This window comes from Crassostrea angulata, chromosome 4 (genome assembly GCF_025612915.1).
Source record: "Crassostrea angulata isolate pt1a10 chromosome 4, ASM2561291v2, whole genome shotgun sequence".
NCBI classification, from domain to species: domain Eukaryota; kingdom Metazoa; phylum Mollusca; class Bivalvia; order Ostreida; family Ostreidae; genus Magallana; species Magallana angulata.
Window position 1 is genome coordinate 37,469,294 of NC_069114.1, and position 24,056 is coordinate 37,493,349.

At 34.2% G+C, this 24,056-nt stretch overlaps 2 protein-coding genes and 1 long non-coding RNA gene across 4 annotated transcripts; 2 read left to right on the forward strand and 1 right to left on the reverse strand.

Annotated features, from left to right (window-relative positions):
- Nucleotides 1–805: 805 nt before the first annotated feature.
- On the reverse strand, nucleotides 806–15,646 carry LOC128181371 (uncharacterized). Of its 2 annotated transcripts, none has more exons than XM_052849746.1 (2): nucleotides 15,510–15,646; nucleotides 806–4,629 (listed from the first exon to the last, which is right to left on the reverse strand). In XM_052849746.1, the coding sequence occupies exon 2, from the start codon at nucleotides 4,575–4,577 to the stop codon at nucleotides 3,393–3,395; it is 1,185 nt and encodes a 394-aa protein (XP_052705706.1). In that variant the 5' UTR covers nucleotides 4,578–4,629; nucleotides 15,510–15,646; the 3' UTR covers nucleotides 806–3,392. The 2 variants fall into 2 exon arrangements, with proteins under 2 accessions (XP_052705706.1, XP_052705705.1); XM_052849745.1 differs by lacking the exon at nucleotides 15,510–15,646 and adding an exon at nucleotides 7,741–7,876 and having other exon boundaries at nucleotides 811–4,629.
- On the forward strand, nucleotides 8,770–11,147 carry LOC128181372 (uncharacterized). Its single transcript, XR_008243310.1, has 3 exons — nucleotides 8,770–9,098; nucleotides 9,797–9,937; nucleotides 10,584–11,147. It is a non-coding gene; the product is annotated as an uncharacterized LOC128181372 (long non-coding RNA).
- LOC128181370 (protein unc-93 homolog A-like) lies at nucleotides 12,947–23,066 on the forward strand. The gene is made up of 5 exons (XM_052849744.1): nucleotides 12,947–15,246; nucleotides 21,500–21,633; nucleotides 21,858–21,971; nucleotides 22,178–22,442; nucleotides 22,579–23,066. The coding sequence occupies exons 1-5, from the start codon at nucleotides 14,070–14,072 to the stop codon at nucleotides 22,836–22,838; spliced, it is 1,950 nt and encodes a 649-aa protein (XP_052705704.1). The 5' UTR covers nucleotides 12,947–14,069; the 3' UTR covers nucleotides 22,839–23,066.
- The last annotated feature ends 990 nt before the right edge of the window (nucleotides 23,067–24,056 follow it).

A 24,056-nucleotide genomic window follows, 5' to 3' on the forward strand; every position in this document is an offset into this window, starting at 1 on the left:
ACGTATATTTCTCTATACACATCTCTACCAGATGTTTATAGAGAAATATATAGAAACATTTCCAGTTTAGATGAAAATACATGTACAAAATGTTCTTTTGTAGATATAAATGTCCAATGTTAAAACAATTGGGATCCATAAATACCAATTATCCCCCACCCCCTTTAACTTTACGAATTCTAGGTTTTTTGAAAACATATATCACTATTTTAATCTCAATCCCTTTCAGAACGGAAAAAATGCATTTTGTCAACATGTTATACGTGACTGACTTTGTCAATTTAAGACAGAGCAGAGCTAGAAAAAACACCTCGAATCGATCACATAGATGTTCATGACAATTTTCCTCATACGACCGGTTGAGGGTTGAGCTGGACTTTTATTTCAATGAATTACCCGAAATAATAACAGAGAAAAGATATACAAGAAAGTCTAGCAGATACCTTAAATTGATAGAAAGCAACTCCAATTTGTATAAAATTCTAATATCGGGTAATGTGAATACATTCGAGGTGTTCCACGAGTACTGCCAGAGAGGCACGCGATGTTGCGATTAAATCGCTTAGCGCTGGGCGATTCGGATCCCCTATAGATAAAATTTAATTTACTAATATCGCAAATTCATTCTGTACATAAAAGACTCTGGATACCACAACACAAGTTTCCAAGTTCCAAGTTTCTTATGGCATTTCTTTTTTTTTAAATCTTGCTGGTAAACAATATTGGATGGCATTAATATGCCACCATAAATAACATCTATTTTAAAAGAAAGATAAATTAATAAACAGATGTGAAAACATGATTAAATTAAGAATGACTAAAGTAACGCCATCTAAGGGGAATTAAATGTAGTAACAAGCACATGCACGTATTGATTTTAATATCAAAGATATTTTCAATGTAGTATTTTAACGCAACATGCTTAGGTAAATAAATTAGGTTTTTAATATCAAATTTTAGTGTTTAAATTCATTTCATTTTCACACATTACAGACGTTTACTAGTATATTACAGGGCAATATTTAATCGAGATACCAGATAGTTAACTTGTCAATTCGAAAAAAAATCCCTCATTAAATTAAAAAAACTCATTTTTAATAAAAAAAAAACAAAAACAAAAACAAAAAAAACAAACCCATATAAGATGGGAGTTTGTCGAATTTACATGAAAGTTATCTTGACTTGCTTAGATAGCTATCGTGACTTGAGGAGAATTATTTGGATCTAAAAGGGGGTTGCATACGCTTTGAAATCTAAATTTTATTTTATTTTTTATTAACTGGTGCAATTTGAATGACTGACAAAAATTAAATATTGGAAGTTAAGTTACAATTGAATAACAAAGGGAGGAAATCATTGTTACGTAAACAAAGCTCCAGACATATATTTGTTTACAAATAACGTTAAGTAAGGAATAACCATTTCTTTGACAAAATGAATTATGGCAAACAAGATAAACTATTTATATGTGTTCATGAATAATATTATCAACAGAAGAAGCAACATTGAAAACTTATACCAAAAAAAACCCCCACATATATTAACAATAATATAGCTTGGGCCTTTATCATAACTAAGAATTTCAAACTGAGTCTTGCTTGTAACTCAGTATATGACCTTTCACATTTTGACGAGGCATTAAAAATCCGATACTAGCATTTCTAATTTTTTTTTTTATTTTGAGCTCAAACAGTATTAGTTCCTCTAAAAAGGATATACATGCATGTCGATATAGATAAACAAATAGTTTACAATTATGGAAATTGCAAAGAAAATATTGCTCACTGTAAACTTATAAATACCGGTAAATCCAGTAATTTACAAGCTTACCTTTTTAATCAACATTTAAGTGACACTTCAACTTGTAATAATTGTGGTCACACACTTGAAGACAATCTTCATTTTTTCCTTGCTTGTCCAGCTTACATTGATCACAGAACATTCCCTATTACCAGTATTCAAAATAATATAAACCTAAACAATCACAATCATAAGCAAGTATTACATGTTTTACTTTTCGGCGATAGACAACTTCCCTATAAAACCAACTGCTCAATTTTTCAAGCAGTTCATTAAAAAAAAAGATTCTAAATTGTACCTGCTATTAATAATCTTGTGTATAATATCATCTTAAACTTTACTTCAGTATATATATACATGCACTCAATATCTTTTTCCTCTTATTTTTATCATATACTTTATATAAGCTATTCACTATCATTACAATTTTTCTTATTTTCAATTGTTTATATGACCCCAATTTTTGTCATTTTTTTCTTCCATTCTTTTTTTTTTTGTTCTTTGTTTTGATTTGTTTTGTTTTGGGGTTTTTTGGTTGTTCTTTATTTTTTTTCTCTGTTCTTAATCCTACATGAATTCCAACTTCTTAAATGCTACATTTTCATATTATATTATGAACTTATTATATCCTGCAACTTTTATTCTTATATAATTCAAATGTAACTGGAATATCAGTTGTAACTTTGATCCTTGGGTAGAGGACTAAAATAGGCATAGCCTGATTTCCAATCCTATTATGTATTTATTTGCATAATAAAATAATTGTTAAATAAAATAAAACAAATAGGTATATAACTCTGGTTATAGCACTAGTAATTTAGTAACTTTTAATTTGCTTAATAAAACATATATATTAAGTGAAACAAGTAAAATAAATACATTGTAAAAATTAGAGTATCAACGTGCATATTAAATGACTGTAAAAATTTCTTTTTATCCAAAAATGTACGTAAGTCAAATATTAACTAAATATACTTGAACTTAAAAAATAATTTTTCGTGGAATGCACGTTTACATATTATTACTAAATATATTACTTTTGGCGATTTTGTTCAAAAATGATTTTAAAACAACGCCCCTTTTTTTTTTAAAATTAAAATTGTTCAATGATACATTTGACTATGAAATAATATCTGGATTATTTTCAAATTCAAACAAATACACAACAAGCATAACATTGAGTGTCCTTTGTACATGTACATCATTTGAAAGATTTGGTATATATATTCTCTGTCATTTTAACCAAAAAAAAACCAAATTAACAAAACAGCAGAAAAATTAAAATTAAAACACAAAAAAACCCAACTAAAACAAATAATTAAAAAATAAATGTAGTATTAATCTTGATACCTGCAAAACTGGAGTATTCATTAAAAAAGGTTTCACTTATAATGATCGAACAAATATTACAATTTAAATAATCTCGCTATTAAGACAAAGGTATATGAATATATTTGTCCTAAACTCCGACAAAAATCAATGTCTTACCGGAAGTAAAGGTTTTTTTTAAATTTCACTTATCTAGTATCAATGCACGTGAGTATAATTAAATATATAACATTCGCGGGAATAGAAGCATAGTTGGTTTTAGTTCATCCACACAGAAAATAAAACACAATAAGGATGCACCAGATAACTGGAAGTTGAGTACGTCGCGGATCAGCACCATTACTTTGAATACCCTCTTTGCCTTCTTCACCTACCACAGTGTAGGTATTTGGCTTCGCACAATATACATTGTTTTCGGAGGCATATCCTTGAAAAACTTTGAAGGTACCCCCTGCATAATGAGTTGTTTCCATGGAAACGTTTCCGAAATAGCTACCGTTTAAATATTTTTCATGGACCTCGATGAGAAGTAGGTATTTTTGGTTCTGTTGTGAAATTTGTATCCGTGCATCGAAATAAAATATATCGTATCTATGTCCCAGCAGCCATATGCCATCATCGTGCCCTAACGAAAAGTTCCCAGCTTCCGTTGCTTTGCCGCCTTTCTCAAATTTAAAGACAAGAAAATTAAACCATGGGTACATTTCAGAGAGTTTTCCATGAATAGCGCCAAGGGTGAGTGACGAGTGTGTTGCAAGTTGATTATTCATATGGTTGTGAAAAGTGTTGCAAGATTTGGGTGCGCAGCCATTGTACTCGCTTTCCATGTAATTAAGGACATCATTCATTATCGTTTTGCATTCATCGTCATAAAGATTCGTTCTGCTTTCATGCGTAAGTGCTTCTGTGGTTCTCACCACACTGCATCCAACAGCCAAGTTGGAAAATACATATTTGAAAACGCCATTAATGACCGCCCCATCACAAACGCCGTTTTCTTTATAAAGATCTAACAATGGTGGAGTGTTCAGAATCGATTTGCCTGATAGGTATTTACCCAGTGTGCGTACGTTCTCTATGATATCATGGCACTTTTCTAAGTTTTTTCTCGTTGCATTGGATTTGTTAGCAAGATAGTTGTAATAATCTTTTTCGCAGCTCTCAATTTTGTCAATACTATCTGTTAGGACTGTTTTATAAGAAGTTTCCTTCATCATCTGAAGCAATCTACCGTTGCTCGAATTCATCGCTCTTTTTAAGGTTGACATTTCTTGGGTAAGATGCTCCAGCTGTTTTTCCTCTGTAGAAGTTGTAAACATATCAATGACCTCCCTGACCAACTTCACGACCGATACCACCCCTCCCAGAATATTAGAAAATATTGATGCATTGGACAAGAGCGGAAGACAACTCAACATACAAATCAATAGTAAGATAGATTTGTGCATCTTGATGATGTTTCTTCGTTTGCTTCAAAATACGTGTCCTAAAAGTCTCCACCTATAATAAAAGTCAAATGATACCACTGTTGTGTTATATATATATATATATATATATATATATATATATATATATATATATATATATATATATATATATATATATATATATATATATATACATTTCTCTGTATAGTTTTATATACGCTTTGAAATGAAATATATAGGCCTACCTTTGTTTTCCCTTGGAATGAAATGTCATAGCACGTGATTGCCTCATATATCTCTATATTTGTTCGGTGAGAAATAATTTAGGCAATATGGCCGTCATTGGCCGACGCTTCGCTTACTCATTTGGACATTTCATAGTATTTAATACATAAACTGCATGCTGTAAGTTCTTAAAGTATTTGGAGTAATTGCCCTTTAAAATTCTTTAAAATTAGAGTAGTTGCCCTTAGAATATTGACGTCACATTGTTTTGTCTGGAGCAGAATAAAATGGCAGCGTCGAAATTTGCTCAAATCTCTGCAGAGAAAAGGGAGAAAGCATTTAAAATTGAATAGCAACAAAATATTGTAAGTAAACATGGGTGAAGCAAAGTTTTTAAAGGGTATTTGAAAGGTGGGATTGAAAATTTTGAAGAGTTTAAATGAGTTTAATTGAACGAGATGTTAGGCATCTTAAACATGTATAGATGCTAAGTGCGTTGCTAACGCTGAGGGTAATAGAAAAAATTATTAACTGCGTCTAAACCAATCAGATTTCAGTATTTAACATGAAAGTATAACAATAAAAAATGTTACATGCGCGAAAATTATGCGCGTACGGTTCGCTGTAGAATTCACGTTATTCCTATATACATGTAGAAGCAGTAAAATGTTCTTAAAAATTAAGACATTCAGTATAACAAAATAAACAGTGCCTGTATGGGAGGATAACAGTTGAAATTGACACCCCTCGAAAACCATTGTCAACCTCCGCTTCGCGTCGGTTGACAATGGTTTTCTCGGGGTTTAATGGAAAAGGCATCGAAAAATCCCCTACTCCTTCCGGATAAGACATTTTGCATCTTTGCGGTTTTAACAAGTGCATGTGAGTTTTACTTTTTTCCCTATTTGCTTTGGGTTATTGGGGTGGGGGTGTATACAATTGGTTATATAATAAGTATGACAAATGCAAGCTAGTTAAATTTGTAAATAATGCACACTGTTGTAAAACTGCTATAACAACGCTTTTGTATTGCAAGTCGACAACTTCGAAATTAAAAAAAAAATCCCTTGATATACGTACATTTTAAATATGATGAAACAAAACTATCATGAATTCAAGTAATTAAAGATCCATTCAATTATATGAGTACAAATAAACAATGCATATGAATATGCACGAAGATCATTGATAGAACATGTGCCCCATACCTATTTTAATAGAATTACGATCGATGTTAAATATGAACGCAATTGATCACTTCATCCTAGAATTAATAAGATTAATGAATTTGATTTCCAAAAATTCAAGGTGTGCATGTAAAATTTTATAATATTTGATAACCTTGACAAACGCTTGTCAACAGATCTAAAATTGATGCACACTCTGCACGCTTCTAAAACATATTTATAAGTAATATTTTAACAAACAAAAATTGATTGTATCTAAATATATGCGAGTTCATAAACATTCCAAAATACATGTAGCTTTCATACGGTTTTGTAAAGATACTAGGAGTAAAAAAATGAAAATGAGAATGCATACGTGTTGTAAAGTTTTCAGTAATACATGTATAGGTAAAGAACAAACAACCACACACAAGGACAAATTACAAATGTAAACGTTTTGAGTTGCTCCTATTCATAATTTTGAAATCAGTTTCGTATCACTGGTTCGCTGGGGGGGGGGGGGGGGGGGGGGGGGGCGGGGGGTAGACTAAACTATACTTCCAAAATATAAAAATTCTTCCCCACCAAAATTTTTTTCCCTCCAAATTATGAAATTCCTAATCCGTGGGGTGGGGTGGGGGGGGGTAGAGGTTACTTCAATTTTACTCCTCATTTCCTTATTTTCATATCAATTTTTTACTTCCTTCCAAAAAAGTGGGGGGGGGGGGGGGGGCCAACTCCATTATAATTCATTTTCTTATATGTAAATTTTAAAAAAAAATTTGCTGCGAAAAAATTTGCTGCCCCCCCCCCCCCCCCCCCCCCGATGCTACGTGTCTGCACTTTAGGTAAATTTCATTACGATTAGTAATGTATATTACATACGTTTAATGAGGTGAGCCCATTATTTATCAAATTGATTTAATCTTAATTTATTTAGAAATAGAAACAAAAGGTATTTTCTAAAGTTATATGTACAAATATTTAAATAAATGTGAATGTTTTCTTTAATAACACATAAAACAAACCAAAAAATAAAATTCTCCGTACATTTTGCCTTAGAAACAAAACACTCGCCATTTTTGTGCACAGACTAAGGACTTACGCCTTCCCATTAGCAGGCGTAGATTTAAACCCGAATTTAGTCCCGACTAAGTTTCCGCCTTTTTGTGAAACGCAACTTAGTCTGGTTTTGAGGTTTAGTCCTTGATTTAGTCCGGACTAAGCTTACGCCTAGACGTAGGCCTTTTTGAGAAACGGGCCCCTGATGTTTATAGAGAAATATATAGAGACATTTCCAGTATAGATGAAAATACATGTACAAAATTTTCTTTTGTAGATATAAATGTCCAACGTTAAAACAATTGGGATCCATACAAACCAAGTATCCCCCACCCCCTTTAACTTTACGAATTCTAGGTTTTTTGAAAACATATATCACTTATTTTAATCTCAATCCCTGTCAGAACGAAAAAAAGAGCATTTTGTCAACATGTTATACGTGACCGACTTTGTCCATTTAAGACAAACATAAACATAGAAAAATGTATAATTTTCTTCCTTTTGGTTCATCATTGGAATTAATATGTGTAAATATGAATAATTTTTAACCAATTGTGGTGGTATTCTGAAAGCGATTAAATTAACTTATCAAATTTAAGATCGAAGCAGCCAGAGATTTAAGACAAGGTTACCTTTTATGTATTCTCCTTTGAGAAGCGGATTGGCATAGCCTACATCCGGCAAAGTCTGTCCACTTCTCAAAAGAGAATACCTTTTATGGAAATAAATACCTGGATTAGCTGAAAACCGATATGGTTCAAATTTTCCTCAGCTAGTCTTCTGACAAAATATGGACAGTCTTAGAGAAAAAATGAAAACTAATTTCTTCGAAAGAAGTAAAATGAAACTAGGGTTTTAAATCCCAGTTAATGTAGCTTTATTGATTAGCATAAGAGGAATGAGAGTACCAATGCACCGGATGTTGACATCAGAGAAGTGTTAATACAAGATTGAGCCGCGCAGAAAAAGGTATGGCTAAGGTGATTGGCTGAATTAATTGCTGAAATAATGATTATTTCAAAGTAAATTTATCACTGTTTAAAATGAATGATGGATTGAAGAAGTACTGCAAAAAGTGAAGAAATAAGAGGGGTTGAAATAGGGGGTGGGTGTCAATTTTGGGACTTGGATTTATTTGCTGCGGATTGCTGTAAGTTGTAAACAAGCTCAATTTTGACCTATAAACGCCATGGGACCCTATGTATTTCTATTGATTTTGTGTTAGTGCTTGGAATGATCTTTCAAATGTGACCAAGGATATGTCTGTAAGTATAATAGCAAACTAGCCAGGTGGGTTTAGGTTAACATTGAGCCCTATGGGAAATGAATTGGTACTCTTTTCCCTATAGAGACCCTATTTTTTAAATGTTTTGTTGCTTAAAAATTGAAAAAGGTTAATTATTTCATAATGAAAAGAGCAGATATAACATTTTAAAACACTAGAAGTAAAATTAATACTGTAAGTGTAAATTTGATGGTGGGAGTGGCTGTCATTTTCAAAATAAGGGGGGGGGGGGGGTACTGAATGAGTGTAAAGGGTAATATAAGGGTGACCAGGCAAGAAAAGCAAAAACATGTGGGGTTTTATGGTAAATTGGATAAAATAATTGTTGATCACCTGTGTTGCACTCCACTATTTCAGTTCTTTGCTTGTATATTTAATTTAATTGTACAAGATTTTTGAGATAAATCTTGACTGACCAGCTGTTCAATATAGAATCTTGACCAAACTTAGGTTTAACTCAGACTTTTTTCTGATATTCTGTTATTTTTGTGTGCTCCATATTACCATTGACTTCTCAGAAGTGTCTAAAGTCTTTTTAAATAGATTAAATGATGCTAGCCAATGCCAATTTAATTCGTCTGAGTTATTTTTCAGCAGACCATTTATTGTACATGGATTGCGCAGCTTGATCGAAAGAGTGATTCGGATCAAATACTGCCTCCCATACTTTTCAGCCATCCTTGCAGAGGAGTTCCGCAGTCTTCTTTCAAGCCTGAAGTGGTCTCGTGCAATGAGGTTGATGTAAAAGAAGGTTTGCGTCACACACCCTGAGACTACATCCACTGTCAACAGTGTCAGCATCTGGTAGGTTGCCATGTTTCATTATTTTTTATCCCCAGTTCAATGATTTGGAGTTTTTGGGCTAGAAGGAATACAGTTTAGAGTTTGGGAATATGTCTAGTCTGGAATGTAGAATGAGTGCCCCCCCCCCCCCCCTCCCCCAGGGTTGGGAAAGGGAATGTTTAATTTACATGATCATTACACATGAAACAGAATGGGGACCACTTTCTAGTCTTGGAGTGACACCTGGGACTCATGTCAACTGAATATGGAATATACTTTATTTGCATGATAATATTTTATGAGTGGGGACTTTTTGTGAAGTTTTAATGGTTCAAATGCTTGAAAATGTCAACTTGTAGAGAACAAGACAGCAGTTTTTAGAGTTACTTCCCTTTGGCTTACTGGTCAGTGTTGCAAAATTTCAACATAATGCAATTTCTTTTATTTAGACTAGCTGCATCTGATTTTAAATTTTTTTCCTTGAATGTTATTCTGACTGCATAAATCACATGTGGTAATACATGTAATTACATGTAATTTCATGTAATTGTGCTTTTTATGTACCCCACCCCTGAATAATCATTTAATTTTGTATTTATGTGTGTAATATTGATATATATGTATATTTGTAAGACATGTATGATAAAAATTGATGTATAAACATTGGTTTGTGCAATGAATAACTTGTAACACTGATTTTCTCTCATTCGTGCACTTAGGAGGATTTTCATTTTTTTGCCTCCTCTGTCTTTGGAGATGGTGGCACCAGGGCAGCGGAGTCATTTTGTCCCTTTATAACGCTGATAGAGAGTCCGTATCCATCAGATCCATCATGACAGATATTTTTCTTCATGATGCAGGTAAAATTATTAGTATACTAGTCTCTGTCTCTTTACTGTGAGACATATTTGTGGTATCAAACCAGAACAATTACCCTTCTAGATTTTTTAACATTGTCAAAAAATTCTCTTTTTCTAGGTGTAAATTCCAAAAATTTTACAATTTATCAGTTCTGTTTATTACTACAATGACTGAGCTGTAATATAATGTCAAAAATATGTACCTCTCCTTTTTCAAAATTACTGTAATACAAAATGACAGGGGGCACCTGCTAGTTCTCTAAGCTACATTAGACTGGGGGGGGGGGGGGGTGGTGATATTGTTCACACCTGCTAAATCAACAGGAAAGGCCAGATTAGGATTATTTGGCTTATCAGAGTCAATAATGATTAAATTTTCATGATATGAATGTTTTTTACTTATAAGTCAATATTTAGCCTGTTTAATTTGCATAATTCACCAGGTTTTCATCTAATTTAAGAGGTTTTCTCAAATTCTGGGTAGAATCCACCCTTATTTAAAAAAATGATCAAATTTGTTCATGATACCCTTAAATACATTTAAACAAACACATTCATTCCGTTTTTCCATGTATTTTATTTGTTAAAGTCATTAAAAAGCAGTCAATTCATCTTGAGTCTCACTGTGAGCCCACTCTCATTACAGCATTTGCCGAGGGAGAGAGCCTGATACTCAGATGAGCACAGCATAAATATAAATCAAAATCCAGGACTCAAGTTTCATACACAATTAGAGGTATGTATAAGGTTCATGAAAAACACAAATTTGCCTAATTCTGAGGTGAGTAAAATTATGAGTATAGGAATGAGAGTACCAATGCACCGGATGTTGACATCAGAGAAGTGTTAATACAAGATTGAGCCGCGCAGAAAAAGGTATGGCTAAGGTGATTGGCTGAATTAATTGCTGAAATAATGATTATTTCAAAGTAAATTTATCACTGTTTAAAATGAATGATGGATTGAAGAAGTACTGCAAAAAGTGAAGAAATAAGAGGGGTTGAAATAGGGGGTGGGTGTCAATTTTGGGACTTGGATTTATTTGCTGCGGATTGCTGTAAGTTGTAAACAAGCTCAATTTTGACCTATAAACGCCATGGGACCCTATGTATTTCTATTGATTTTGTGTTAGTGCTTGGAATGATCTTTCAAATGTGACCAAGGATATGTCTGTAAGTATAATAGCAAACTAGCCAGGTGGGTTTAGGTTAACATTGAGCCCTATGGGAAATGAATTGGTACTCTTTTCCCAAGAATACAAATAGTATATATGGTGTCCCGGTAGGGTTATTTTCAAAACTTCATAACGTATAAGGAAAACAGCCAGAGTTCATGAATTAAATTCAAATCTGCCATACATGTATACCAAACGACCAGACTGCTACTAATTGCAGTCATTAAGCCTGCAGAAAAGTAATATAATCAAAGTACTGATAGTACTCTAACAGAAAATTATATTTCACTCTATCATCGGCAATCGCTCAGTACTTTAATTAATATTAAGATTTTTTTTAATTACCCATGATTAAATTATATGTTCATTGACAACTTCGGAGGCAGTAAAGCTAGCTTGAATAATTAAAATGTGCTTGTGTTTAAAGGTATATATTTTCATCTACCGAGTATGATTCCCTCTAAATGGCTCTATAGAAACTAACATGACTGAAATCTACACACCCCGTTTATCAATTAGTCGAAACCTACAGTGACTGAAACTGATAGGAAACTGACAGGACTGAAATCTACACGCCCCGTTTATCGATTTGTCGAAACATACGGCGACCCACTTAAAGCCTATTCGGCTTCAACCTTAATCCATCTTTCTACATGGTCTCCGATGAAGATCCCTCTTTGTTCCTATCCTTGCCATTCTCTCTCTCTCTCTCTCTCTCTCTCTCTCTCTCTCTCTCTCTCTCTCTCTCTCTCTCTCCCTGCATAACGGTATACTTTTCTTCATCGTCATCGCTATTGTTGTGCTTAGTGACCCATTTAAGGCGGGGTTGTTAACATTTTTTGTATTTTCTTACGGCAAGTAAAAAAGTATGTAATGTATTTTACTGATGTAATTCACTAAAAATACACAATATATACTAGTACCTTTAAAAAGAAATTAATCTAGAAATCAAATGAATACTGATATTTGTCTATACGTCTTTACAGGTCATTGGTTTTGAAAACATATCGTATAATTAAGCATTGATTGATTGCTTATTTTTGGATGTCGTCGGTCCTATAACACACCAAGGTAGTGCAGACAAATTGAATACCACGCGTTAGCACGCATAGTGTATTCACAGGAAATTGAACGTCGCAGATTTCCAATGCAAAGATAAGGGGAAATTTACACTGAATGTAAATATTGTAAAATGAATATATATAATGATAAATAAGATATGATAAATTAATTCAAAAGGCGCATGCGGTACTACTCGTAGGTTTTCCAACAATATTTAATTTTAATTAAATATTCATAAATCAAGCCTATATTAGTTTTGATATTTTTAGCTTTTACATTAAGGTGTTTTTTCTTGAGATATCTTATTAAATGTAAGCAGATTACTTATGACATCGATCTGGCGAGGTTGTCGTATGTTTTCGTACCTTTTAACAAAATATATCTAGTAGATAGATAGATAGATAGATAGATAGATAGATAGATAGATAGATAGATAGATAGATAGATAGATAGGTAGATAGATAGATAGATAGATAGATAGATAGATAGATAGATCAGCAATTTAGGTAGATACTGATAAAGTTGAATATTTCTGAATACAGTTTCTCCCGGCTAAGTGTTTCATTTTCTTATATAATGGAAGATAATGAAATCTTAGATAATGACTTCTGATTGGTAATCCTTGTGAATGATGGAAGTCGTGGAAATTGGCTTCGTGTCACTGGCGAGGTCAGACATTGGATGTACTGCATTACCGGCACTTGATAACGCTTTTTCTTTTTCGCCTATCGATCCACACCAAGCATTGAAGAAGTTAAAAAGAGGTCCAGACGTAGCTATGCGCAGATATTAATTATGATGCTCATTCACTTTGCGAAATAGAATTACAAAAAACGGGGCCTTTGGAAAACCAGGCACATTTCCACCAATTACCAAATGTGTAGAAATTGTGATTCGCATTCTAACGTTGCAAATCGATTGTACGGATTGAGCATTAACGAGTAAGGAATAAACTAGAATACATCCAGTAAAAACGCACTGGATTTTTTTTTTGAAAATTACGTTGTTTCTCGTGAACAGCATCTGAGAGTTAAGTGCTTTTTATTTCGGTAGCGTCGATTCTAGTCCACCTTAGGGAATACATCAGCATGCATTTTCCTCGCATAGAAATGTATGTGAGCGGTCGATTACTTGTACAGAGTCGGAACAGGGGAGCGAGGACATCGTCTAAGCGCGCGACTCCTTTTTTCTCACATCGTCTTAGCCATTTGGCGATTGTAGGAGGACCAAATGTGTCTGCTTGACATTTGTTAGGTATTAAAGGGAAGTAAAAACAAGTCTCCGGAGACCTCAACTCAGGGAATGCTGCTGAAACAAACACGGGATTCGGTGGCTGTGATTTCAGCATACGAGACGCCCCCAAGCCGATGAGGTGGAATATCGGCATTTCCCCCTCTTTGTTATCGAATTAACAATTTTGGAGCGAGGCAGTCCTGTAGATGCTTGTTTTTTTACATTGTAGACTACAGCTCCGACCTGTCTCACTCGGGCGTTCATTGGCGACTGGGTGTCAGGAGTTAGCGCGGCCTTGGAGTCTTGGCGGTTTATGAAGAAAATCTATTGATTGTGGAATTGGTTTGTTTCAGAGGCGTTAGATCCGCGTAGTTATTCCATCATTTTCAGAGCCAACCATCACCGGTTTAGGAAAATATTGGATCAAAATCTTAACAAATAACGACAAAATTAAGAAGAATCCCGCGCCATGGAGGAAGCTTGATCATACCAGTGTGTGTGTTTGTATTGATCTCGTCAAAATTAAGTTAAACGCTTTCTGAAGGAACGGTTAAGACAAACAGATGCCAATGGACCTTAGTCACAGGAGTTTATAGAAACTACTTGTCTGTGCAAAAATGTGGGCTCTCGTACAAAAATAACTTTCATATTAACTATTCTAATATGTCATCATTGTCGCCATTTTCTAATACTGGGCTCGGGTACGGTATGGGTATATACCGACCCAGGCGACCCAGCTATACATACGCGACCCAACCTTATCGCCAACGGACGGAGAGTTACAGGTATGCCCTTCGCAAGAGCACGGGCGATGCCGAGCACACCGACTTTATCGAAGGAATGACCATTAAAAGAGGTCGAAAGGAGAGTTACTTTCAAGCTACCCGGCGAGATGATGTTAATGTTGAAATGACTCCTGTGGAAATCAAAGTGGACCCGCCAAATTGCTCAGAAGAGGAACAGACGAGCGCAAATAATAGACACTCTATGAACAAACTCCCTGACGAGCACATTAAGGAATTGAAAAGGGCGATTCTCAGACGGTCAAGAAGTTTAGAAGGAGAGGGTCGTATGATACCCGATAACTATATTGCCTCCTCAAGTGTGTCCAACGACCAGCTAAATTTACCAGCCCACAATCACAGTTTTAACAAACCCGATACCACCGGAACGCCAAACTCAGAACTAAGTAGCAATGTTCCTTCCATCATTCTGTTCACCTTCAAGAAGAATCTCGTGTTTCTGTGCATCAGCTTCATCCTCTTGTTTTCAGTGTTTAGAGCAATACAGAATCTGCAGACTTCTATAAATGACCAGAAATATCTTGGAATAACGGCCATGTCATGTATCCATGGTGCCATGTTCTTCACCTGCCTGTGGGCTCCCACGTTTATTAACATAATGTCTGCCAAATGGGCAATCGTCTTGGGGATGTTTAGTTTCCTTACTTGGACCGGTGCCAACTTTTATCCCAAATTTTACACCCTTATTCCCACGGCCCTTTTTTCAGGGTGGGGACAGGGTATACTGTGGACGGCCGAGGCCTCCTACATCCTTAAGTTAGCTTTTGATTCGTCACGTGTCACAAAGGAAGCAATTGACAAAGAGGTTTTCAGATTTAATGGATTTTTCCTTGCTGGGTTTCAGACGACACATATTTGGGGTAATTTGATATCATCCATCGTGATATCTTCTTCCTCGACAGACCAAAGAAGCGGTATGCTTGGTGACCTGAATGTCAACTGGAGTACCACGAGCCCACCGGAAACCACCGCCATTAATAAGTGCGGGGGTCTGTATCCCTGTAGTCCTGTACCCGGGGGTGTCATGCAAGTTTCAGGTTTGTGAGTAAGGAGTGTATAAGTCGGATAATGTTCATTTAAGAGGGCTGGATTGTCGGGTCAATCTAAGACCATATTAATCTCCTTAACAAGAAGAGCTCATTATAGAGATAAAGGAAAATAGATAAATTTTAATGCTAACGGCAATTAATTTTTTTGGCTACCAAATAATAGTATATACAAATAAAGAAACCGTCTTTAAAATTTTAAGGTAGACATTATGGCTAGTTTTGTTGACTAGCCGGCCTCCTTAAAGACTTACCTGTCAAACATACTGTTTTAAGCCACTGGCCTCTGTTTCGACAAAAAAGGGTGGACTTTACGAACAAGACGTGAAGAAGATCTGTTCATCAGATCTAGATGTTTAGGGTGTAATATTGTTCATTCTTTATAGAATTTAATGCACCCAAAACCTAAGCCAATAAGGTGTGATAAAATCTAACATTGAATTTCTGCCTTTAACTACAGCTAAAATTCTTTCGACCAGAACTAACTTGTCTGTCTTTTGCTACTAAAGGGTTTAGCAAAGGTAAACAATCTGAACAGATCTTGACAGAACCAAACACGTTAATTCATAGCTACCCTTATTCTTCATTTTGAAAAATAAAATGTTGAGTGCACTCGAAGAAAATAACCTGTGATTACGTGATATGATGCCATCAGAAACAGTTTTAAGCGCTATGACGGTTTTCCTACTTTGCATCATTTTTAGTATGTAATTAGAAGTGCTACTTGTTGAGTGCTTTTATAATGATTTTATTTTACAAGTGAGGAAATATCAGTTGAATAAATTTCGTTGCAAAACCGCGCAGAACCTATATATCGGTTAGCTTAATAAAACGATAATATATGGCCTCTCTTTTATCAAATGTACACAAAGAAAGAGGCTTGATAATGTGTAGGTAAGCCCCTTATTTCTATAAGGTCTTTCATTAATGCCAAATTCCTTGATATTAAAAAGCTGCCTAGCGATAAGAATGTATGTTCACAATAAGCATTATTATGACATTGATATAATCTAACTTGACTATGCTTAAATTTGGTCAACCATGTTTTAACTTTTCAAGCACATCCGCCGGAAACGCGACTTCTTCATTGGAAATATGACTTTACTTGACATTTATGAGATTAACTATGTACACGTATATGCTTTCATTTGCTTTGAATTCTTGATAAACGAGTAATTGGGCAGTTTGTATTTGAACATACTAGAAATAATGAAATCTAACTAATTTAATAAAGCACATGATTGATAGTATACAAAATCAGTCTGACCTCACAATCATCGGTATTTCATTAAATGAAAAAATCGATATTATGACATTTGTCACAAGGCCCACATTTCGGTAAAACTACTTGACATAACAAATATATATTGGTCGCGGGAATATTAGAAGTTAAAACTTACTTTTACGTTTATTTCGATAAAAATAGTAGTGATTTACAATTTTTACATAAAAATTGATTTTTTCGAAATGGGTCTGACAACAATTCTGGCAAAATAAAAGGATGCTTTCCTTTTTTTCCCTTTTTTCCAATTAAGTACCCTGAGCCATATATTTATGTCAATATGAGTAATTCATTTTTGTTGCATGGATGGGAATCATTTGTTTTGCTGGAAGATACGGGCTGTTATGCAATATTTCCCTATTTCGTAACGTTTCAGATTAAGCGATACGAGCTTTCTGTTCGCAATATTTCGCCTCGAATAAAACGTGGGGAAAAATAAAACAATTCTACAGTCCCTCACATTAAAAAGGAGAATGTTTTTATCAGTCCGCGGTGAAGATCGATAGCACTGGTCTTTGAGACTTGCGAATGGAGATGCAGAGTACTAATGGCCTCTAATTGATAACGTTCTCGAAACCCAAATAATGCTTGCTAAACGACTTGAAAGGAAACCAGCTGGATGTTATCTTCATTATAACGTGCCAGTTAAATTCATTTCTGGGACATATACATGTATGCCTGGGTTTTCGCATGCGTGCGTTAAATTAGATAGTTTCGTACCATGCAGAAAGTTTCTGTTTGCATATAGAGTCGTATATTTAGGATAATATTGTGCATATTTTAAGACTGATGAATAATTGAAAAACAAATGCACGTTAGCATTTTAATGAAATTTATTTACATTTTGGCCAGATGTAAATAAATTTCATTAAAATGCTTCTTATTTCAACAAAGTGAAAATCGTTAATTTACACCTAAATTGTCCCTGTGTATAGACTTTCGAACTTATTATATATCATTATCCCATGAGATTACAAATTTATTATAACACATTATAATTGAATGAATAAGTGAAAAGAAAAATTTTGTCAAGGGCATTGCATAGTGGACGTTGGATATTATATAAATAATGCCTGTTTGGGAGGGTAACAGTTGAAATTGACACCCCCAGAAAACCATTGTCAACCGAAGCGAAGCGGAGGTTGACAATGGTTTTCGAGGGGTGTTAATTTTAACTGTTATCCTCCCAAACCGGTACTATTTATTTTATTATACTGAATGTCTTGATTTTTAAGAAAATTTTACTGCTTTTATATAGGAATAACGTGAATTCTACAGCGAACCGTACGCGCATAATTTTCGCGCATGTAACATTTTTTAATGTTACCCGTTGCTAAGTGCGTTGCTAACGCTGAGGGTAATAGAAAATATTATTAACTGCGTCTTAGCCAATCAGATTTCAGTATTAAACATGAAAGTACAACAATGCAAATTGTCCCACATATCGGTTGTATTTTTGGCTTCTGTGCTTAAATAAAGTTTATATTAACAAAAATTTTAATCATTGGAAAAATGGATGCATAGATAAATTCGGCGATTTGAATATTAGGGGCTTCATTTATAGGTGTTAACGGCTAGAAATATTCATGGATCCGCGTTGGTAATTCTTAAATATTTACATCCACAAAGTATGATTTCCTCTATTTCATACGGAAATTCATTGTAATTCGTAGCACTGCAGAAACTGACATGACTAAAATCTACACGCCCCGTTTATCGTTTAATCAACCTAAAAAAAATCACGGACTGCACGAAATAATCATGATGATGTCAGACTCAAAGTCTCACAGGAGACGATTTGCATGGCTGTTTCTTTTATCTAACGTACTGATGTACATTAAAAACATTCTAGGTTAGTTAATTTTAGTTAGTTAAAGTTAATTTCTCTTAGTTTTTGTGATCAATCTATTAATTTGTTTAAAGAAAGATGTAAACACATGAATAAACAATAATATTCTTTCTTTGACTTTGATGATTCATGCAGTTTACCAAGGTAGCGATCATTGCAGAAAAAAATGTACATAGCGCGGATTATGTATTTTTTCTGCTATCTCACCACCTACATATCCAGCATGAATCACCAAAGAAAGCATTTTATTGTTTAAATAATAAATGTTATTGAATCATGGCCAATCATTCCCCAATAATTTACACGAATGAAAAACGATTAATGTATAAATTATAAAGGAATGGCAGAGGCATTACAAAGAGTGTGGTGATGAAAAGTCGGTTTTTTCATGAACATTAATCCAAACATAGTCTATATACGCACATACAATTTTGTAGATTATTTTGTAATTTTTAAATTTTTTCATTCTTTAATGGAAATATCAGTATATGATATAGATGTTGCGTTGAAATCATAGATGAGTTTGTGCTATTTAGTTGACTGAACTTAAACGGTATGTGTAGCCCAAGGTCTTCAAATATGTATGACTAAAAGAGCTATGGCAGTCACCTCTAGGCTACCGTTAAGGTTTTTATGCAAGTCACCATTCATTTGACTGAATGACAGATCTTCATCATGTGGTCGTGGTTAAGGAGTGATTGACAGTGTCCGTATACCGGTTTTAATTTGAGTTTTATTAATATTTTGCCATGCTTATCTGATGGTCCTTTAAGTTTTTTAAAAAGTATATATATACTGGTTCTGTGATTTCAATAAAATTCCTGGTATATTTAATTTGTGTAGTTTTAGGTAGATAGCCGGTATACTGTTTCGAGAATGCACAATTGTTTGGTTTGGTTTGGTTTGAACTTTTTGTTTGTAGTATAATTACAACTGGATTGGACACAAGTTCTAAAACTTATGTAGCCCTCTCCCTTTACAATAATTGACCAACAAATTTTTCACATGCAAAAAAAAAAAGAAGTCACATCTGTGTATGTAAACATAAAGATTTAAAATAATTTACAATAAGGTTTCTGCACGTTTTGATACAAATGTAAATACGCAATCAAAATCTTTGGGATTTTTGTTCTATTAAAACGTAAACTTAGGAAAACAAGCGATCATTCACGGTACATGTATTACCAAGTTTGTCATCTCCCCAAAGCAAAATGTATGTATAAACAATATTAAAATCGCCTACGCTAAAAACATTACTGAGTATTGAATAACTCGTCTCTGGCTTGAACAGCATATTTATTACATGAGAAAAAAATAATGATATGCATCTTGAACCTTTCAACGTGTACATAAGGGACTTAGAAGAATATTGTATTTGAATAAGTCACACTTTAGTATGCAATCATAGCGAAGTTTAGTGCGTGTTATACGTCTAGTATTTCGAATCCTGTCTCCAAAAAAAAAAATGGTGGTGGAGTTCTTTTTTGCATTTGAAATTATCGTCACAGATCTTGCTAATGTTCAGAGGTATGAAATTCCATACGCCCAGTTGGAACTAATGCTGATTTGTATTCTTAAAATCGGACATTTGGGTACTCCAACCTGATTCGAAATAAAGAGAGACTGTAGAGGCAGATATTGGTAAACCGGTTACTACTTATATATTCTGGCAGCAGATAATTGTACTTGTTCGAGTTTTTTCGAGTCTGCGATAGAACACACTCTCCAAACCTCAAAAGTGTATTTCAAATACGGCTTGATAAAGGATGTGTTCTAAAGAGAATGTGATTTGCGGTTTTATTTTATTTAGTTTTTTTTTTTCATTAGATTTAGCTTTATATGTGGTTTTGGTATCATGATATCAGTGTATGGACACAAGTACGCCCGATAAAAATGTTATAAGGGTTTTTTATGAATAGAAAATTGTTTTCTTATATAGATCAAATCAACAAGGAAACACAAAGAAATGTTATGTGTTCAACAAAAGCACTATTGTATTATTATTTTTTTTTTTTGGCTAAAAGATATGAATGTCTGGCTTGTGAATGATATTGAAATTTTAAAAAAAAAATATAAAGTTTGGGAAAATACACAGTTTGCAAAATTTAACCGTTATTTTATCACTTAATAGGATTCAATTTGAAATATGTTGGTTGGTATATGGTACTTTGTCTACTGGGCTATACAAAATGGGAATACAATGATTTAAGAATACAGATAATTTGAGGTTCATAAAAACCTCCCTGATGCGAAGTACTGACAGAAAACTTTATCATGGAGTGTATCTGCATGTCTCGGGCTCTCTGATAGGAATTGTTATTGCTTAGACTCTGGTTCCCAACATGCAACACATCAATTTTATTTGTTTGGAAAAACGCGAGTAATAATCAGAAAAGATTTTTTTCTCTCTGAAAAGAAAATATATTGAATTAACAGTTCACGTGATAATCAAATTTTGTAAGAGTTAGCCTTTTTTCAATGAAAAGATTCTTCGGAACATTATAGCTGCAGAACTACAACTATGGAAAACATGCAATGCAATGAACTTATATAGCGTTTTACAAGACAATTTATTTTTCTATGCGTGGGAAGATCAGTCAATTTACATTTTGTCCGTTACTTGTGCGACAAAAAAGGGTCAACTGGCGGTCGTAAACGGTCTATCTGATACGTGTATAAGTTTGTTTTGTAGGTTTTTATAGATACAGGCTTGTGATCGATGAACTTACAAACAAAACTCCCACACACTGCCTTTAATTAACGATACAATTAATTTTGTTAGATTTCCAAAATAAATTAGCTTTATAATAAGGATCATTGTTAAATTATCTTTTTACAAAGTCTCAAATGTTTATTTTATTAAGATTTTTTTTTTTTACAAAACTGCATATCAACCCCAATCCATTCCACAGGCAATTTGTCAGATAAACCGATAGAGGAAAATCCACCAAAACAAAATTAACTAAAAGGAAAACCTTTCAGCAAACAATGTTAAAATAATCCAAACAGAAAACGAACAAACAAGCAAAAACCATTAGGCCCAGAAATAACAATTATACCGATTAAAGTGTAAAACGTGCTTATTATTTATTTTATGAAATTATTACTTTCAGATGAAGACAAATACCCGATGCTATGGAAGCTGATGGGGGCCTACCTAACCATTGGTTTCATCGGCTTCTGTCTGATTTTCTTCTGTTTGGACCGGATAGGGGCACGAGTCTATCCAGAAAAAACTGGTTTCCAGGTGGTTATCGCTATAATTTTAAACACCAAATACTTCGGTATATTTGAGAAACATTTTGCACTTGAATTGCTCAAAGTGCTTGTGATATTGACGTATCGTAAATGGTTATCATACAAAAGAAAAAGGTTTTGATAGATTCGAGAACCCTTTGGCACTTTAATTTTTAAAACTGCATGTGATTTGAATGTATCGTAAATAATTGTAAAGGCTATTTTTTTCCACAGATATGTCTTCAACATCTCGATCTACTTGTGAGCCACAAAACGTTCCGTCTGCTCATCCCTTTACTTATATTTAGCGGACTACAACAAGGTTTCGTCTATGCCGACTTTAACATGGTACGCAGATTCTTTTAACCATGTTGGTGTAGAATGTTGACCATTTATCTCCACTGCATCATTTCAGATAATATGAAATATTGACATATCCATAAAAACATAAAATACATAGATAAATAATCACTTACCATTAAGTAAAAAGTATCTTTATTAACGTGTCTGTAGAATAACAAGATCTATACCTATCTATGTGAATTATCTTGCAGGCATATGTTACTTGCTCATTGAAACTCCAGTTTGTCGGCTATACTATGATAGTTATGGGCGTTGCCAATGTCTGCATTGCAGTGCTGATTGGTGTAGGGGCCAATCACGTGCCACGGGAGGCGGTATTTGGGGTGGGCGGAGTAACTCACATTGGTGTGATGATAATTATACTCATATGGGTCCCGGACGATAATATGCTGGTTCATTTTATTATTGCCGCAGCCCTGGGTCTTTGCGACGCAGTGTGGCAAACACAGTGCAATAGTAAGTATTGAGAGAGAGAGAGAGAGAGAGAGAGAGAGAGAGAGAGAGAGAGAGAGATGGATGTCAATCAGCTGATAATACACTGCATGGTTAATTGAACATGATCAAAATTAACCTTTTCTCTACCATTTTGTAGCTTTGATTTGCATCACTTGTCCTGAAGCAGTCGACATTGCATTCGCAAATTACAGGATGTTGCAAAGCCTGGGACTTTTCATCTCCTTCGTCAGCGATAGATTTATGTGTGTCTATTCTAAACTGTACTTTCTTATCATAATGCTCGTTGTTTCAACAATGTTTTATGTTCTAGCGGAATATCGAGTAAGACAAATCGACAACGTTGTTGATGACGTGTTCGAAGAACAAACCAGTGTCAACAGATCACGTGACAATTGATAGTTGCCCTTAAGTTGATAATATAATGCGTGCGTATGTATGTATATGTCTATCCAATATCTAATCCGTATTGTTATGATTCGTGCTTCCCTTTTGTGATGTTAGTTGTTGGTAACAATTTGTAATATCTGGAGTGTGATTTCGTTTAAAATGCGTTTGAAGCTTGATGTTCATGAGTGAGTTGTATGAAAGTGTTGTGAATTTAAAATACATTATGTAAACAATTGTGTCTTGGCTTATAATTCTAGACATTTTCTAATGATACAGTTTATTTGAATTGCGAAATCAGCAATACGCAAATTACTTTCAGATATGTGGATTAAAGGTACATGTATATGTGGCGTATTTGGAGTAAAATTTTTGACATGAGTTTGAGTAAAAATATACATCTTGCTTTTTATAATTAGACGTTTCACAAAATCTAAGCCCGTAAAACATGTTTTTTCTTTAGTTATTTGTCTCTAAACTTTACTACACGTCTGATATTCAATGTGATCCGCCATTTGTAACACCACTGCGCATGAGTGCGGGAAACCCTAGTAGTATTGAAAACACGATGAAAGAACAGTTTGTTTACAAATTAGAATCACGTTTTTCATGTCCTAAATTAGATAATTCTTATATCAGATGATACCCGAAGCATTATTATTCCTTTATTTCATTAATGTAGAACCAGGGACGTTAGTATATACGTCCCTGGTAGAACGATAAATTGCTAATTATGTTTAATAAAGATGAAACACGATTTTATCATTAACGACACAGTAAAATAAGTGAATATCCCCTCTCCCTGGGGGATGCATGTACTGAAAGTGTTTATTTATTCTTTATTAAAAAATTCCTCTGTGGTATATAACTTATAAAGTAAAGACATGGAACACATGGAGTACGTATGAACCGGTGTTATATAGTGCCTTTTCCCCCTAGCCATCTTTCCCCCCGGAAAAATGGCTATATAGCAGTCCCCCCCCCCCCGGAAAAATGGCTATATAGCAGTTTTTCCCCCACGGAAAGCTGACTATATAGTGGGTTTTCCCCCTTTTTATAGCCAGATTACCCCCACGGAAAACCTACTACATAGTAGATTTTCCCCCTTTTTTAAAATTCCGGTCATGTTTATGGCGGACCATTCGTGGCAATAATTTGCAATAATTGATATGATTTTAATTTCTCATAAAAGAATAAAATACATGGTTTGTTCGACCCTGATATGAACAA

What these genes read in the sequence shown, in the direction of transcription:
- LOC128181370 (XM_052849744.1), top strand. Translation starts at nt 14,070, where the DNA reads ATGTCATCATTGTCGCCATTTTCTAATACTGGGCTCGGGTACGGTATG. An exon ending in CAGAAAAAACTGGTTTCCAG is followed by an intron (nt 21,634 to 21,857) that starts GTGGTTATCGCT and finishes TTTTTTCCACAG; the next exon opens with ATATGTCTTCAACATCTCGA. An exon ending in GTGGCAAACACAGTGCAATA is followed by an intron (nt 22,443 to 22,578) that starts GTAAGTATTGAG and finishes ACCATTTTGTAG; the next exon opens with CTTTGATTTGCATCACTTGT.
- LOC128181371 (XM_052849746.1), bottom strand. Translation starts at nt 4,577, where the DNA reads ATGCACAAATCTATCTTACTATTGATTTGTATGTTGAGTTGTCTTCCG.